General features: G+C 33.4%; 2 protein-coding genes and 1 long non-coding RNA gene across 4 annotated transcripts in view; 1 reads left to right on the top strand and 2 right to left on the bottom strand.

Annotated features, from left to right (window-relative positions):
• The window catches only part of LOC138320468 (centrosome-associated protein 350-like), a 121997-nt gene extending 121682 nt beyond the window's left edge, over positions 1 to 315 (bottom strand). The window contains exon 1 of the mRNA XM_069263430.1: positions 233 to 315. Within this exon, the coding sequence (XP_069119531.1) occupies positions 233 to 287 (55 nt within the window). The 5' untranslated portion in view covers positions 288 to 315. The remainder of the gene's footprint in view (positions 1 to 232) is intronic.
• A 1616-nt stretch (positions 316 to 1931) lies between these two features.
• Positions 1932 to 17232, bottom strand: part of LOC138320465 (uncharacterized) — a 59366-nt gene continuing 44065 nt past the window's right edge. For both annotated transcript variants that reach the window (XM_069263427.1, XM_069263428.1), the window contains exon 5: positions 1932 to 2050. In XM_069263427.1, the coding sequence (XP_069119528.1) occupies positions 1955 to 2050 (96 nt within the window). In that variant the 3' untranslated portion in view covers positions 1932 to 1954. The remainder of the gene's footprint in view (positions 2051 to 17232) is intronic.
• LOC138320466 (uncharacterized) lies at positions 10708 to 12886 on the top strand. The gene is made up of 4 exons (XR_011208191.1): positions 10708 to 10939; positions 11631 to 11710; positions 12253 to 12373; positions 12672 to 12886. It is a non-coding gene; the product is annotated as an uncharacterized lncRNA (long non-coding RNA).

Here is a 17232-nt window from a genome sequence, read left to right as displayed (position 1 = left end):
CCATGGCAAAAAAACACACCTTGATGCAAATCTACACAACTACAGGCTCTAACATAATCATTGCTAAGTTTCATAGAAACAGACCCAGCTAGCAGTTTAGGTGGGGTAGATGCAAAATTTTTGAACAAGCGGACAGACAGACAGATAGTAAGTATTTATATGCAGAAAATAAAAAGAGCTGCTGTCACCAAGCATTTATACTGTTGGTATAGCTATCCACTATGTTACTGACCCATCCTGCTGATCTTCCTGGTATGTTCTGCTCCAGAGTGAGCCTTACTCCTCATGTAGGCACTCCTTCCATACTTATCTACTACAGCCTGAAACAATAACAAGGTACAAAGTTTTAATTACTCTCGTCAAATTTAATATCTACGATAGCCTAGCTGAAACAATACTTCAACAAAGTACTAATTACTCTCGTCAAATTTAATATCTACGATAGCCTAGCTGAAACAATACTTCAACAAAATACTAATTACTCTTGTCATATTTAATATCTACGATAGCCTAGCTGAAACAATACTTCAACAAAATACTAATTACTCTTGTCATATTTTAATATCTACGATAGCCTAGCTGAAACAATACTTCAACAAAATACTATTACTCTTGTCATATTTAATATCTACGATAGCCTAGCTGAAACAATACTTCAACAAAAATACTAATTACTCTCGTCATATTTAAAGGGACAATTCAGTCTAAGAGAACATTAAAATTTGTATAAATATCAGATAAAACAAGATCTAATGGAAATTACATCAGTCAGTTTTACTGTGATATGCCTGAAACGCCTATGGTGGTGACACGTGTGTGAAATATTCAAACTTGCTCGCTGTCCGCCATTACACACTGTGGTCGAACTTCTTGTATGCCGAACCCTGTCCCTTGCTCGTAAAGTAATGCAACTTTTGGCTAGAACTGCTCAAATCGCTCTGACAGTAGTTTGTTTACCTTATTAGGTGAATTGTCTTGCCTAAAAATCATTTTCACCTTCTCAGTGGTTATGTAGTTCATTTGTTTAACGTGCGTGACTTTGGCTCGGGTATGGGTACAGAGTTAATATTGTACCTGCTTAATCGTATTGATCAACAATTTGATATTTCAACGATATTAATTAAAATACTTAACAATGTTGTGGAATTTGTCAATGTTTTACGTTATATGTTTCATAAGAAATGTAGAACAATACATTTATGCTATAGTTTGCTTATTGGTTACGTAAAAGAATTTGCCTGAGTGAATTGTCTCTTTAATATCTAACGATAGCCTAGCTAGCTGAAACAATACTTCAACAAAATACTTGTCATATCTAATATCTACAATAGCCTAGCTGAAACAATACTTCAACAAAATACTAATTACTCTCGTCAAATTTAATATCTACGATAGCCTAGCTGGAAACAATACTTCACAACAAAATACTAATTACTCTCATCATATTTAGATATCTAACGATATCAGCCTAGAATTACTCTCATCACTACGATATAGTCTTCAACAAAGTATTTCAATTACTCTAGCGAGCTCTCTTCAACATTTTAATCTCATATCTACGATAGCCTAGCTGAAACAATAGCTTCAACAAAGTATTAATTACTCTCGTCAAATCCCTTGGATACCTAGCAATGTTTCACCAATTTGCATATCACCGAGCAGTAAGAACCCTTTAAAATCCTAACTAGTACCTCAACCCTACGTATACCCGCTCTACCATTTACCTGATACCATGGCAAAAAAACACACCTTGATGCAAATCTACACAAGTACAGGCTCTAACATAATCATTGCTAAGTTTCATAGAAACAGACCCAGCTAGCAGTTTAGGTGGGGTAGATGCAAAATTTTTGAACAAGCGGACAGACAGACAGATAGTAAGTATTTATATGCAGAAAATAAAAAGAGCTGCTGTCACCAAGCATTTATACTGTTGGTATAGCTATCCACTATGTTACTGACCCATCCTGCTGATCTTCCTGGTATGTTCTGCTCCAGAGTGAGCCTTACTCCTCATGTAGGCACTCCTTCCATACTTATCTACTACAGCCTGAAACAATAACAAGGTACAAAGTTTTAATTACTCTCGTCAAATTTAATATCTACGATAGCCTAGCTGAAACAATACTTCAACAAAATACTTGTCATATCTAATATCTACGATAGCCTAGCTGAAACAATACTTCAACAAAATACTAATTACTCTCGTCAAATTTAATATCTACGATAGCCTAGCTGAAACAATACTTCAACAAAATACTAATTACTCTTGTCATATTTAATATCTACGATAGCCTAGCTGAAACAATACTTCAACAAAATACTAATTACTCTTGTCATATTTAATATCTACGATAGCCTAGCTGAAACAATACTTCAACAAAATACTAATTACTCTCGTCATATTTAAAGGGACAATTCAGTCTAAGAGAACATTAAAATTTGTATAAATATCAGATAAAACAAGATCTAATGGAAATTACATCAGTCAGTTTTACTGTGATATGCCTGAAACGCCTATGGTGGTGACACGTGTGTGAAATATTCAAACTTGCTCGCTGTCCGCCATTACACACTGTGGTCGAACTTCTTGTATGCCGAACCCTGTCCCTTGCTCGTAAAGTAATGCAACTTTTGGCTAGAACTGCTCAAATCGCTCTGACAGTAGTTTGTTTACCTTATTAGGTGAATTGTCTTGCCTAAAAATCATTTTCACCTTCTCAGTGGTTATGTAGTTCATTTGTTTAACGTGCGTGACTTTGGCTCGGGTATGGGTACAGAGTTAATATTGTACCTGCTTAATCGTATTGATCAACAATTTGATATTTCAATGATATTAATTAAAATACTTAACAATGTTGTGGAATTTGTCAATGTTTTACGTTATATGTTTCATAAGAAATGTAGAACAATACATTTATGCTATAGTTTGCTTATTGGTTACGTAAAAGAATTTGCCTGAGTGAATTGTCTCTTTAATATCTACGATAGCCTAGCTAGCTGAAACAATACTTCAACAAAATACTTGTCATATCTAATATCTACAATAGCCTAGCTGAAACAATACTTCAACAAAATACTAATTACTCTCGTCAAATTTAATATCTACGATAGCCTAGCTGAAACAATACTTCAACAAAATACTAATTACTCTCATCATATCTAATATCTACGATAGCCTAGCTGAAACAATACTTCAACAAAGTATTAATTACTCTCGTCAAATTTAATATCTACGATAGCCTAGCTGATACAATACTTCAACAAAGTATTAATTACTCTCGTCAAATTTAATATCTACGATAGCCTAGCTGATACAATAGCTCAACAAAGTCATCAAATTCAATATCTACGATAGCCTAGCTGATACAATAGCTCAACAAAGTCATCAAATTCAATATCTACGATAGCCTAGCTGATACAATAGCTCAACAAAGTCATCAAATTCAATATCTACGATAGCCTAGCTGATACAATAGCTCAACAAAGTCATCAAATTCAATATCTACGATAGCCTAGCTGATACAATAGCTCAACAAAGTCATCAAATTTAATATCAACGATAGCCTAGCTGATACAATAGCTCAACAAAGTCATCAAATTCAATATCTACGATAGCCTAGCTGATACAATAGCTCAACAAAGTCATCAAATTCAATATCTACGATAGCCTAGCTGATACAATAGCTCAACAAAGTCATCAAATTCAATATCTACGATAGCCTAGCTGAAACAATACTTCAACAAAGTACTACAGTAATTACTCTCGTCAAATTTTATATCTACGATAGCCTAGCTGAAACAATACTTCAACAAAATACTAATTACTCTCGTCATATCTAATATCTACGATAGCCTAGCTGAAACAATACTTCAACAAAATACTAATTACTCTCGTCAAATTTAATATTTACGATAGCCTAGCTGAAACAATACTTCAACAAAATACTAATTACTCTCGTCAAATTAATATCTACGATAGCCTAGCTGATACAATCATTTTGTAGAGTCAAAAACAACATCTAATATTCAACATTTCCTCAGACCACTGCAATAAGGCAGTAATTTTACTTTACCCAATCTAATCATGGCATATATAGATACCTGTGAAATCTTTATTATCAAGTCACCAGGTAAATATAGAAATGTGACAGGTGCTTTATAGATATACAATTTATATCATTGAGAAAAAAAGTCACAGAAAATGCATATGTATGTTACATGTTCTTTTAGATCCATTAAATTTAGCTAAACTATTATCAAACATATATATCAATACCTGGACATAAATCCATCTTATTCCTAAATGGATCCACACACAGCACCAGGAATATGCAGTACCAGCACATGGAGTGACCAGTACCATGTACCTGGACCAGGACTGACCAGTACCCCACACTGTGTAGTACTGTTTGGTCACCAGCTTAGAGTTGTTGACTGGTTAGATATAAACCCATATAACATCAAACTGTCAGTGTAAAAGGTATATATACACTGTGTTGTGTTAACTTGACCATCACTGTGTCCAGCCCCTGGCTAGATTGACCCAGTATACTGGCCACTGACCTAAACACAGGTGATTAACCACAGGTATAACACAGGTATCCCTAGAGGTACACTCCAGTAACCAGTCCAGCCTCTGAGTATATACCCACCCACTGTGTAATTTGTTATTTGTGGAACAAGAAATATGGTAAAATGCTATGTCTCCAGGTAATTGTCATCATAACTACCGATGTGTAATATTTGGTAATCATGACTATCATTTTAGAGAAGATAGGAAATAAGACATGGAGGTTCACAAATCAATCTGTAACAACTTAAGTATACGGGTACATATGACACCATATGATATATATCGCGATACATTGATAGACATTTTGAATGTTGTGATGTTATTGTAAATGTGTTGTTATAAGGTTGGTTGTATTTCTGGAATATTTTACTTTTAGCTTACACTCATTACAAAAGACTTCAGTTTTGTTCATTTCCCAGGCTCTGTTACTAGATTTAGTTGACAGAAACTTTAAATAATTCCAGCAAGCGGCCTTATAGGCCACAGGCGCTGACATAAGTTAAGTGTTTTGCTCCTCCTGGGATTCCACCTGCATTTTGCTATTCAGCTGACGTTGACAAAGGGAGATAATCCATCCATGTTCAATTTTTATTTTTAGGATATCACAATACTAATAAATTGCACATGATTCATTGATGCACTACCAAGCATTGCAATACATTGATGCATTGGTGAATTGTTACACCTCTAATACATATGAAATTAATCTAATAGATATCATTTCAATTTCTATGGAAGCCAGCCTGCATGAACTTTCGAAGTTTAACATAGATAAACAGTATCAACAGTAAACTTTTATTGTTTTTTTTTATTAAACAAATACTAATTGCCAAAATCATGTCCATATAAAATAAAGAAAGCATCATAATATACATTACCACACTGAAAATTTGGTCAGACATATATCATGTTCTGTAATCATCAGAAAGCTGAGAAGGGAAAGGTACTCATATAGCTATTAAGCTAATTAATTTCTATAGAAGCAAAATAAGGCAAAATGTGGTATACAATCAAAGGAAATTCTTATATAGATGGACATATCACACCTAATGCAACAATATGACATGTTGATGCTGAACTTCAAAGTCTCACTATCACATTTGTATTCACGAAATTTATTATCACAAACAATAATTGGCCTGAAGACTTACTAATTAAGGAAACTGTTATATGCTGATTAAGGTAATCCTTTGTTTGAGATATAGAGGAGTGCCTGTTAACCTAATGGATCTTAATTAACTTCCGGCTTCTGACCATATGTCATGAAATCTTTGATGATTAATAAACTAGCAAGAACAATTTCAATCAAATACCACAATGTCAAAATCCATTTACCATCTTGTATGTAAATTACTGTAATTGATATTCTATATACAGAGGATTCCGCTTATTTGAATAAGTCATTTTCCAGAAGAAAATATTCAAATAACTGGAGTATTCGAATAGGCGAAGATAGCATTTTGCACCTCTGTTTGACCCCCCACATACATGTGAACAAGCAAATAGATATTGTTTCATTTACTTGATAAATAGGTAAATTATTTACACATAAAACGAACAAGTAATTATTTTCGAAGGTTTAAATCGATTTTAATTGTTTAATAACCAAAAATATTAAAAATATTAAATTCTTGTTTACGTTAGATCGACACGTGAATCTTTGAGAAACAGTTAAACGATCGATATCAAATGCAAAAACTAAACAGGATTGAATTTGTGTCTGCAATTCTGAACCTAAATAATAAACAAAGTTACGTACATTTGCCTGACAAAATGAGCTTACGATCATGATTAAAACTTCAAAGTGCCGATCAACAAGCAGTGTTGTTTTGACACATGTGTATGAATTCGAAAATGGCGGCGGGTGATGAAGCCATGCGTTTACTGTTTCTGTATTGTTGATTGATACCGCGAATAGCTTGATAACATTTCAGAAATTAATGCATATTAAAGTAGAAATGAAACAACGTAGCAAGTATCTTTTGTATCCATAATATTACATACGAAACTTGTGCGGTAGTCACTGCACGCCGACTTTGCAAGCTTTTATGTATCGTTCAATTAGACGCTTGATATGCACACATCTGGCGTAGTCAACAAGACTCTTATAGGGGCCGCGGTGGCGGAGTGGTTAAGATGTCCCGACATATTACCACAAGCCCTCCACCTCTGGGATGCGGGTTCGAATCCCATGTGGGGCAGTTGCCAGGTACTGACCGCTGGTCGGTGGTTTTTCTCCGGGTACTCCGGCTTTCCTCCACCAACAAACCTGGCACATCCTTACATGACCCTGGCTGTTAATAGGACGTAAAAATGAACAAACCAAACTCTGGTCGAACGAGACCACTCATGAATGGGGATTGTTGTAAGGAAGCATGGTTTCTCCAACCGATCGCGAACTAAGGTACGTTACGTTAATAAATAAACATATTTGATAGTGCAAATGATTTAATTATATGTTTGAGTCAGTGATTATACTAAAGTAAAGATCTATCGCTGCTGATGTAAATCGTAACAGCGTCAAATACCTTTGCAGATTCATGCATAAAATAACAAGCCATACGATAACCTTAATCTGTCATCATGATGATTTCTATGAAAAGAGAAGTATCTTGAAACATATGACGGCAAATTTCGTTAAAAATATATTGCAAAATTGAAAAATATTTGATTTTATTTTTAGAATTTCCCAAATATTTCATTCGAATAACCGGAGGTCATGTAAAAGTCTATTCAAATACACAGAGTTGAAAAACGAAGATAAAGAAGGAAAAAATCGGGACCGCAGAATTTTTAGCAAATAATCGAAATATTCAAATAACAGTTATTCGATTATGTGGAGTCCTTTAACTCCTTTGTACTATAAACATTTACAACCTTGTATATAAATTAGTGTACTTGGTATTCTATACTGTAAAATAACATCTGCACATATTACTGACAATTTTGAAGATATTATATAAATATATCATTTATTTATTTTATATAATTATTTTTTTCTTGGGGGGGGGGGACCTTCAATCATACTTTGATAACATTTTGTTTTTAGATTCTAATCTATTAATATTATAACCATAGATCCGAGTTCAGTCATAGACCTCCCAATATCTATATATATAATAATCATCAATTTCACATGAATTTCATTGTTATAAATGTATGCATGGTATATTTCAAACCGAATGGTATGAATTAAGTTAGACAAAAAGAAACAACAACAAAAAAAAATGAATGAATTTTAAAAAATATGCCTTCAAAAAAGAAGCCTGATTGAGTAGAAGTATATATAATTCTGAAGCAATCTTGGCCCAGATTTTTGTGAAAGTCTGCAGCTAGCTTATATTATAGCCCAAGTTGATTTCCGAACCAGGGTATTGACAAAGTTGATCATACAAGCAATTTAAGCCATTTAAACGACAATCCAGTGATCACAACAACAATGTTAGGGGACACTATGGAAAATCTCCTGTTAAGTCAGGAAAACTTAGATAAGAATGGCTTACAAAACGGTTTGGACGGTCTCCAATTAATGGACATGTACTTAATCAGGTAAATTGTGTAGAGAGAGTAGGGGTGGTATCATTGTGTTCTTGGCAATGTTGCATGTTTCCAGGACATTTCTTACTATGTCGGCTGGTAAAACACCCATTTCTATAATAAGCCACAATGAGAGCCTTATACAACACTTCACCAGTATTCAAATTAATAAACATCAAACATGCAATGTCAAAATTCACCTTTCCTTACATAACTGTTATATAACATGAATTTGGAGCTTTGTTGTTAAGTTGCAATTTATACTGTTGTTCTTTAAATGGAGATAGATGAAAATAACTAGGATAAAATATATGGAATGGAAACTTGAATCTGCATGTATATGTGCAATCTTCAGAATTTCTGTAACTGCAGTTTTTGAGCTCTGTGTGATTGTTTTAGAAAAAAGTATCAGGGAAAAATGGCAAATGGAGACAAAAATTACACAATCACCAATAAAATACAAGTCGATGTGTTATCAGGACAAAATCCAATCGCTTTTTAAAAGAATTTAATTTTAAGGCAAATTATGATTGAAATAATCTCAAGAACTTACCAAGAAAATATTTTGATTAGAAATAAACACTTTTCTTGATTTAAATTCAAATTATTGAAAGAAATCAATCCTTGTGCAGTGAGAATATTTGGCAAAGATAACCCATACCGAAATAAAGCATGCTTTTATGATGCTTTTAGTGACATATTTTAGTACTTTTTCTAAAAAGTACAAAAAAAAGCATGCTCTTTTAGTACTTTTTCCGGACACACCATCAGGGCAGAGTACTTTTTTTGTACTTTTTTTGGACTCTGAAATTTTGCAGAGTACTTTTTTTGTACTTTTTTTGGACTCTGAAATTTTGCAGAGTACTTTTTTTGTACTTTTCTGGACTTAAACATTCTGCAGAGTACTTTTTTTGTACTTTTCTGGGACTTAGTCATTTTGCAGAGTACTTTTTTTGTACTTTTCTGGGACTTAGTCATTTTGCAGAGTACTTTTTTTGTACTTTTCTTGGACTTAGAATTATTCACATGGTATGAGAAATGTTCAGAGTACTTTTTTTGTACTTATTTGGACTTAGAATTTTTCATAAGGCCTCACCATTTCAGTGTACTTTTATTTTGATTTTTTTTTCTACTCCAATTTTTTTTAGGGGGAGTTTTTTTAACAAAATTATATATTTAATTAAAAATTGTTTACAACTGAACATTAGAAAGAAATATAATTCAACTACCGGTAATTAAGATGTTTAATTAATAAGTGAATGTTGCAGATGATGTTTTGAATAATTTATATTCTTAATGCTAAGTTTCTATTTTCATTTCTTTACCATAAATGTTTAAATTATTTCTAATCACTTAAGTGTTCACCTTAAAATATTGTTGAAATGTGTTTATATAAGTGTTCACCTTAAAATATTATTGAAATGGGTTTCCAATTCCCTTTCTCTCTAAATGAGTTAAAATGTAGTAGTATACACTAGGCCCATGTACATATATGTTACATAAAACCAATGCCTATGTGATCAGCATAAGATGCATTAAAATTAGAGTCTTAATTATCGACAGTCACGTGCACACTGACACACAAATCGCCTGTCTCTGACCAGTGGTTTCACACACAATAACGATTTACAACCAGGTAAACAAGCCAACACATGTACATTAGTCGTTCTGCACGGACCTAACAAAACTCTCCCCTGGGTCAGACTCATGGTCCCATACGATAATAAATAGTTTGTGAAAGTATTTCCATCCTCATATAATGATTAAATGGTTTCAGTATAAAATCTCAACAAACTAACCAAAACAAATAGACATGCCGGGGATACTCCGTTGCACACACTGTTGACGTAAATATGCTATCGGTCTGATTTATATGTAAAAGGAAATACAAGCTATCATAGATGAATTTGTCAATGGAATTTTATCAACTCATTTGTTTACACCGACTCGGACATCATATAGTAGGCTAACCAACAAAACACTCACGGCTCATGTTTACGTAGGCCTGGATGTTTCTGGTCAGACACATGGTCTTATACGATGATAAATAGCTTGTGACTATATAATCTTTCCAGCATCACAACGATGGAAATTGATACTTTAAAAAGTTCCTCCAAACCATGCCAAAACAAGGGGTTTGTTTATCTTTTTTTGTATAAAAATCTCGATCTTTTCACGACATGCCGGAAATGGTTCTTATTACAAATACTCTGTTGTCGTGATTATAAATTAGTTTACACCTCTCGTCAAAAGGTGGATTTATTAATATAATAGTTCGTATATTTTCTGTTTTGATATATTATCACAAACTCTCAACAAAAATTTAGGAATCAAGAGGTTTGGTTTAGACGATAGGATCGTACAACATTCTTTTGAATCACGTAAGAGGCCTACAGGTGTCTGTTTGTAATACAGCAACTAAATGTGGATTTATCAGCACACCAGTTCATTTGTTTGCGTTTTTTATTCCTTGTCCTAAGTTAATAATAAAACGTGAGGAATTGAGAGATTTTGTTTAGAAATATTATAGTACAGCATTCCTTTGTGAAAGACGTAAGCGGCCCCACATGTGTTTGTCACGTGATTATTTTGAGCAGGAAACACAGAATGTGAAACAGCTGGCTGGCGGCCATATTTGTTTACGTCTGTCAGCTGATTGCAGAATGTAAACAAACAAATATAACTGGCTGCTGGGCCAACATCGAAAGAAGGTAGGATGTTTGCACAGAGACACGAGGTTATTTATTTTTTGTTTATTGTTACAATACCATCGATCTCCTCAAACTCTAGCTGGTGAACACAGTACCGATGGAGGATGGAGTTACGGTAAGTTCATTTCTCTTACTTGTTTACTTCGTTCTGAAAGCATTTGGATGCAATTAAAACACCCAGTTTATGAAATAAGTTAGACATCATTTTTTGTTTACATAGCTGTGCTTTCTTTTTGAATGGGCTTGGCAATTATTTCATTGCCGTTCAGTTGTAAATTTCAACATCATTTCCAATTTCAAATCACAAGAAAATTTACACGGCAGGGGGGGGGTTAAATGTTATAAATCAATTCAACATCCAACAAATTGTATCTGGACACAAGTTTTATTAAAAAAAACTATGGAACTTTCCATATCATTTTCACTTCATTATCGCCCACAATTTCGTTTTGTAGTACATAATTTATTTTATGTTGTTTTTTTTTTTAAACTTTACTTTATTCATCGTGATTAATTAGATTGGGAAATAATATTTGTTTTCTTGAAAACATGGGTAATGAAATAACATTATTAACTTAAATATGTGAGTGTAATTTGGATGCTCATATTCAATTATATCGTTGTTTTCACGACATTTTTTTGACAAGAAGGTATGATGTTTCAATGATGTAATCCTATCATATTTACATTTTGCTGTCCATCAGTCAGTTAAGTCCTGCAATTAAATCTAAATGTGTATACACATTCATACATGTGTTTCCATACAATCAGGTCATGTATATATAACCTCATATTTTCCCTTTCAGGCAAATTGCAGATCAGTGTGTGATAATGATCGAGGGCAGACTGGTTAAAGACATAACATTTATATGCCTGATTTAAACAGGTAAATATTAATAAAAGGATGGTGGTAACATGTGAATATTTAAATATTTTAAGATGACTGATATACACAATGTATGAACATTATAAAAAGAGTTATTTTACCATCTAAACATCACCTTTGCATTCCTTTTTTGTTAAGTAATATTTCATTGAGACTTACATTTTAAGTGGATTAACACTCTGAGAAAAATGTCATTTATCAGAATGGCAGTAGGGTCACTGGGGTGTTGATCAGGGGTCAGGGAGTGGTCACACCTCTTTTGTTTACATAATTATCAAGCGACTGCCTGGTATTTTGGTAGTTTAGTAAAACTGTACTGGGGACAAACAGGGCTGGGTTATAGATCGAGGCATGGCGTCAGGTAAAAAGGGCACGGCGCTGCGCCATGCGTACATAAAAACATTAAAATAATTTAGTTCTGTAAATTTATTTTTGATTAATTAATCTAGCCATGTGTGAACTTTTTATGAGTATACTATTGTACCATATGCATTCACACTGTATCCATATTGCACATCCTATTTTTTTTTCTTTCTTTTCAGAATACAGTAATTATGAAGAAGAAACAGTCAACAAAAACAAATGAATAGCTGATGACTGAAAATGAATGCACCTCATCAAAGAGACTGAAAATCCACAGCTGTCATCAAGCCACATTTGCAGGTAAATATTTCAATCTATCCTGGTTTCAGATTGCTATTACTAGCAATTATGTAAAAATATGGATGCCATTTTAGACACTAAAACTCAGTAATCCTGTGTGGAGTGTATCTGGCTTCATTGTACGTTCATATAGGCGGGTGCTTCGAAAAATAAATGGAGGAATTTACGTTGTTACATACATACACATGGCATGGTATAAAATTAAAGCAAAGATTTATTTGAGCCAAACAAAAAAATAAGACATTTTAATATATCCATAAACATTATTGTTCCAGCACAAGTATTTGTCTTTTTTCAGGCTTTCACTGCCAGGAAAATGGAATGAAAAACAGCATGTAATGGACTTGCACTGGACAGTGATCAAGGGGAAAAGATTTGGACAGGATTTCATTGCATTGACATATTGAAATTTATATTGTAGACAACATTGTGACAAAACCTGATGCCAATGTTCAACAATTTACACATGTTTTATCTCTGAATACAATGCTGTGTAGTAAATATTGAACAGAGTGTGGCCCTTAATTTATTTGTTTCTTCTGTGCATTACCATGTCCAGGTACTATCTTTAAACTTGATGTGTGGGTCCATCTTGGTTGGATTGTGTGTCACATAAAAAACACTGCACTAACTAAGACAAGTCTATTTGAACAAAAAAAACAACAACCTTGAATTGCATCTTCATTTAAGAAAAACATTGCTAAACTTTTTCTATGTTATAAGAGATACTAATAGGTCCATCTAGGTGAGCTGAGGCACCTATAACCATCAATAAATAAGATTTCTATCATAGTACATTGTATTTGAAATTAGTGAAAGAGTACACCTGGGTTTTCATATTTTATTCTTAATTATTTTGGTACTTTTCCACCAACATCAGTAGTAAATTTTTCATACAGTTTATAATTATGTCCCCCAAACGAAGTGGGGGGACATATTGTTTTTGCTCCGTTTCTTATTATTATTATTATTTTTATTCTTATTTCTTCTGGTTTCTTCCGCCGCGCGGGTTTCCGCAGCTTTTCTCAGAAACTACTGGGCCGATTATCACGAAACTTCACATACATATTCATTAGGGTATGGGATTGTGCATAAAGGTTTTTTTTTCCCAACCGGAAGTCCAAGATGGCCGCCAGGGCCCATTTCCTGTTTTCAGGTTTCGGTCTCCGATCTTGCTGAAAATTGGTCTATGGGGGTTTTAAGGGATGGCGAACATCATGAAAACATTTTCGTGAAGATTTTTGGTATTCCAAGATGGCTGCTGGCCCACTTCCTGTTTTCAGGTTTCGGTCTCCGATCTCAAAGAAAATTGGTATATAGGGGTTTTAAGGGATGGCAAACAACATGCAAAGGTTTTCGTAAAGATTTTGGTATTCCAAGATGGCCGCTGGCCAACTTCCTGTTTTCAGGTTTCGATCTCCGATCTCGCTGAAAATTGGTCTATGGGGGTTTTAAGTGATGGCGAACATCATGCAAGCATTTTCGTAAAGATTTAAGTATTCCAAGATGGGTGCTGGCCCACTTCCTGTTTTCAGGTTTCGGTCTCCGATCTCAAAGAAAAATATTCAAATACACAGAGTTGAAAAAACGAAGATAAAGAAGGAAAAAAATCGGGACCGCAGAATTTTATGCAAATAATCGAAATATTCAAATAACAGTTATTCGATTATGTGGAGTCCTTTGTACTATAAACATTTACAACCTTGTATATAAATTAGTGTACTTGGTATTCTATACTGTAAAATAACATCTGCACATATTACTGACAATTTTGAAGATATTATATAAATATATCATTTATTTATTTTATATAATTATTTTTTTCTTGGGGGGGGGGGACCTTCAATCATACTTTGATAACATTTTGTTTTTAAATTCTAATCTATTAATATTATAACCATATATCCGAGTTCAGTCATAGACCTCCCAATATCTATATATATAATCATCATCAATTTCACATGAATTTCATTGTTATAAATGTATGCATGGTATATTTCAAACCGAATGGTATGAAGTAATTAAGTTAGACAAAAAGAAACAAAAAAAAACACCGAATGAATGAATTTTAAAAAATATGCCTTCAAAAAAAGAAGCCTGATTGAGTAGAAGTATATATAATTCTGAAGCAATATTGGCCCAGATTTTTGTGAAAGTCTGCAGCTAGCTTATATTATAGCCCAAGTTGATTTCCGAACCAGGGTATTGACAAAGTTGATCATACAAGCAATTTAAGCCATTTAAACGACAATCCAGTGATTACAACAACAATGTTAGGGGACACTATGGAAAATCTCCTGTTAAGTCAGGAAAACTTAGATAAGAATGGCTTATAAAACGGTTTGGACGGTCTCCAATTAATGGACATGTACTTAATCAGGTAAATTGTGTAGAGAGAGTAGGGGTGGTATCATTGTGTTCTTGGCAATGTTGCATGTTTCCAGGACATTTCTTACTATGTCGGCTGGTAAAACACCCATTTCTATAATAAGCCACAATGAGAGCCTTATACAACACTTCACCAGTATTCAAATTAATAAACATCAAACATGCAATGTCAAAATTCACCTTTCCTTACATAACTGTTATATAACATGAATTTGGAGCTTTGTTGTTAAGTTGCAATTTATACTGTTGTTCTTTAAATGGAGATAGATGAAAATAACTAGGATAAAATATATGGAATGGAAACTTGAATCTGCATGTATATGTGCAATCTTCAGAATTTCTGTAACTGCAGTTTTTGAGCTCTGTGTGATTGTTTTAGAAAAAAGTATCAGGGAAAAATGGCAAATGGAGACAAAAATTACACAATCACCAATAAAATACAAGTCGATGTGTTATCAGGACAAAATCCAATCGCTTTTTAAAAGAATTTAATTTTAAGGCAAATTATGATTGAAATAATCTCAAGAACTTACCAAGAAAATATTTTGATTAGAAATAAACACTTTTCTTGATTAAATTCAAATTATTGAAAGAAATCAATCCTTGTGCAGTGAGAATATTTGGCAAAGATAACCCATACCGAATATATGTCTTAATTCAGTAAATCTAATCAGAACTTCCATGGAGGGTCCACTCCTTTTAAACATATATCTAGAAAAAAAGTTTTGTAAAAACACTTATCATATATGCTTCTTCATTGTCACTACATAATCTTTTAAGTTAAACATAGTCTTTAGGGCAATACTTCTATATTATTCCAATACCAGCAAAATCATAAATATACTCATTAATAATTCATATAGGATTTTAGATTTGACAAAGAGTACAATAAACATTTACCTATTGACATTTTTGATGTCTGGGTCAAATTCTGTCTAGTTATGCATACAGATTGAAAATCAAAGTCTATACTATAATATACTGAAAGTAATTATCCTATAATTGATTTCAAAATGACTTTATTTAACATATTGAAATTATCCTATAATTGATTTCGAAATGACTTTATTTAACATATTGAAAGGAGTTCAATATGCATGCAATCACAGGTGCTAGTAGAATTGTGATATGCCCTGCATTGTAATATACACATAAGGAAAGAAAACTATGGTTTCTAATTTATCCACATGACGTTATATAGTTGGATGTCAGGACATTTTGTAAGCAGCCAACATTTCTTTACCATAAGGCAAAGAATAAAATTATCACTTTTCTTCATCATGTATTTTCAGCTTTGTTACCAAATGAGACAACTTATATATAATTACCACTGACAGAAACTTGATCTTTATGTACATCTAAGAGACATAACTATCTTGTTCAATATGGGGAGATTAATGTGTGGTAAGGGGAATAACTATCTAGTTCTAAAAGGGGACATAACCACAATACTCCTTATGGAAACTTAAGTGTTGCTTCATGTTTGGTCCAATGAGGGAAGATAACTATCTCATTTAGTAAGGGGAGATAACCACATACTCCTGATGGAAACTCGAGTCTTGCTTTATGTCTGGTCCAATGAGACGAGATAACTATCTTATTTTTGCGCGTATAGTGTGCGCACTTTTTTTCATAAATTATCAAGTGAAAAGTCGGGGTGCGCACTATACGCAAGCACAGGCATTGGGTCATGATGACCGACCGGCAGGTCCAAACTAAAGTGTGCAGTAGCCTAACAAGTTACATTTTGTACATGTTGAGAGTTATGATTAAATACTTAGATCTTTAAGTCAATATTCAATGCTTATATTCAATAGAAAATGAAAAGTTCACTTCAAATTTATATCTTTAATTTCTTGAAAGTCCGTTTTGGGAGCACATGTACTGTTCATGACCGGACACATGTTACGATCGATCGTGAATCTTCAGTAAGGTATCTCCAAATCTAAATGGCTAAATGATTATAGTCTGGAGCTTGAAACGATGTATAAGTGTGTAAGTGATTCGTCACATTAAACTGATTACCTTATAAATATGTTTCGCCAGCATGTGAAAACTTTGCAAATGTTTACGGAAGTGAGTGTAATGAAAGCCACATGCAGAGTCAGCAAATTAAATACGAAACTAAAACCTTCTTACATTAAAACTGACCAGTCGGCACTATAAATGACGGTATGGCTGTCAAATACACTCTTATTAACATCATTTGAAATGGTTCTGTAAAATCTCATCTTTATTTCAATACTAATTGAAATAATTGAGAATACGTAAGTGTGCAGTCAGTACTCAAATATGGCGGCCAGCTGTGGTTGATTAGCCTAGCTCGGTTCGCTTTCCAGCTCATATCTTGGACATAATTAAATTTAAATGCCCATCAGATATACAGTAGACTTGATTGATACCACTTGGAATTACACAAGGTATGATTAATTATTTGATTGTAAAAACATCGTTGTTGATACCTCATTATA

This window comes from Argopecten irradians, chromosome 4 (genome assembly GCF_041381155.1).
Source record: "Argopecten irradians isolate NY chromosome 4, Ai_NY, whole genome shotgun sequence".
Taxonomy (NCBI): domain Eukaryota; kingdom Metazoa; phylum Mollusca; class Bivalvia; order Pectinida; family Pectinidae; genus Argopecten; species Argopecten irradians.
The sequence above is the reverse complement of the archived record's forward strand: the minus strand, read 5'-3'. Positions and strand labels throughout refer to the sequence as shown.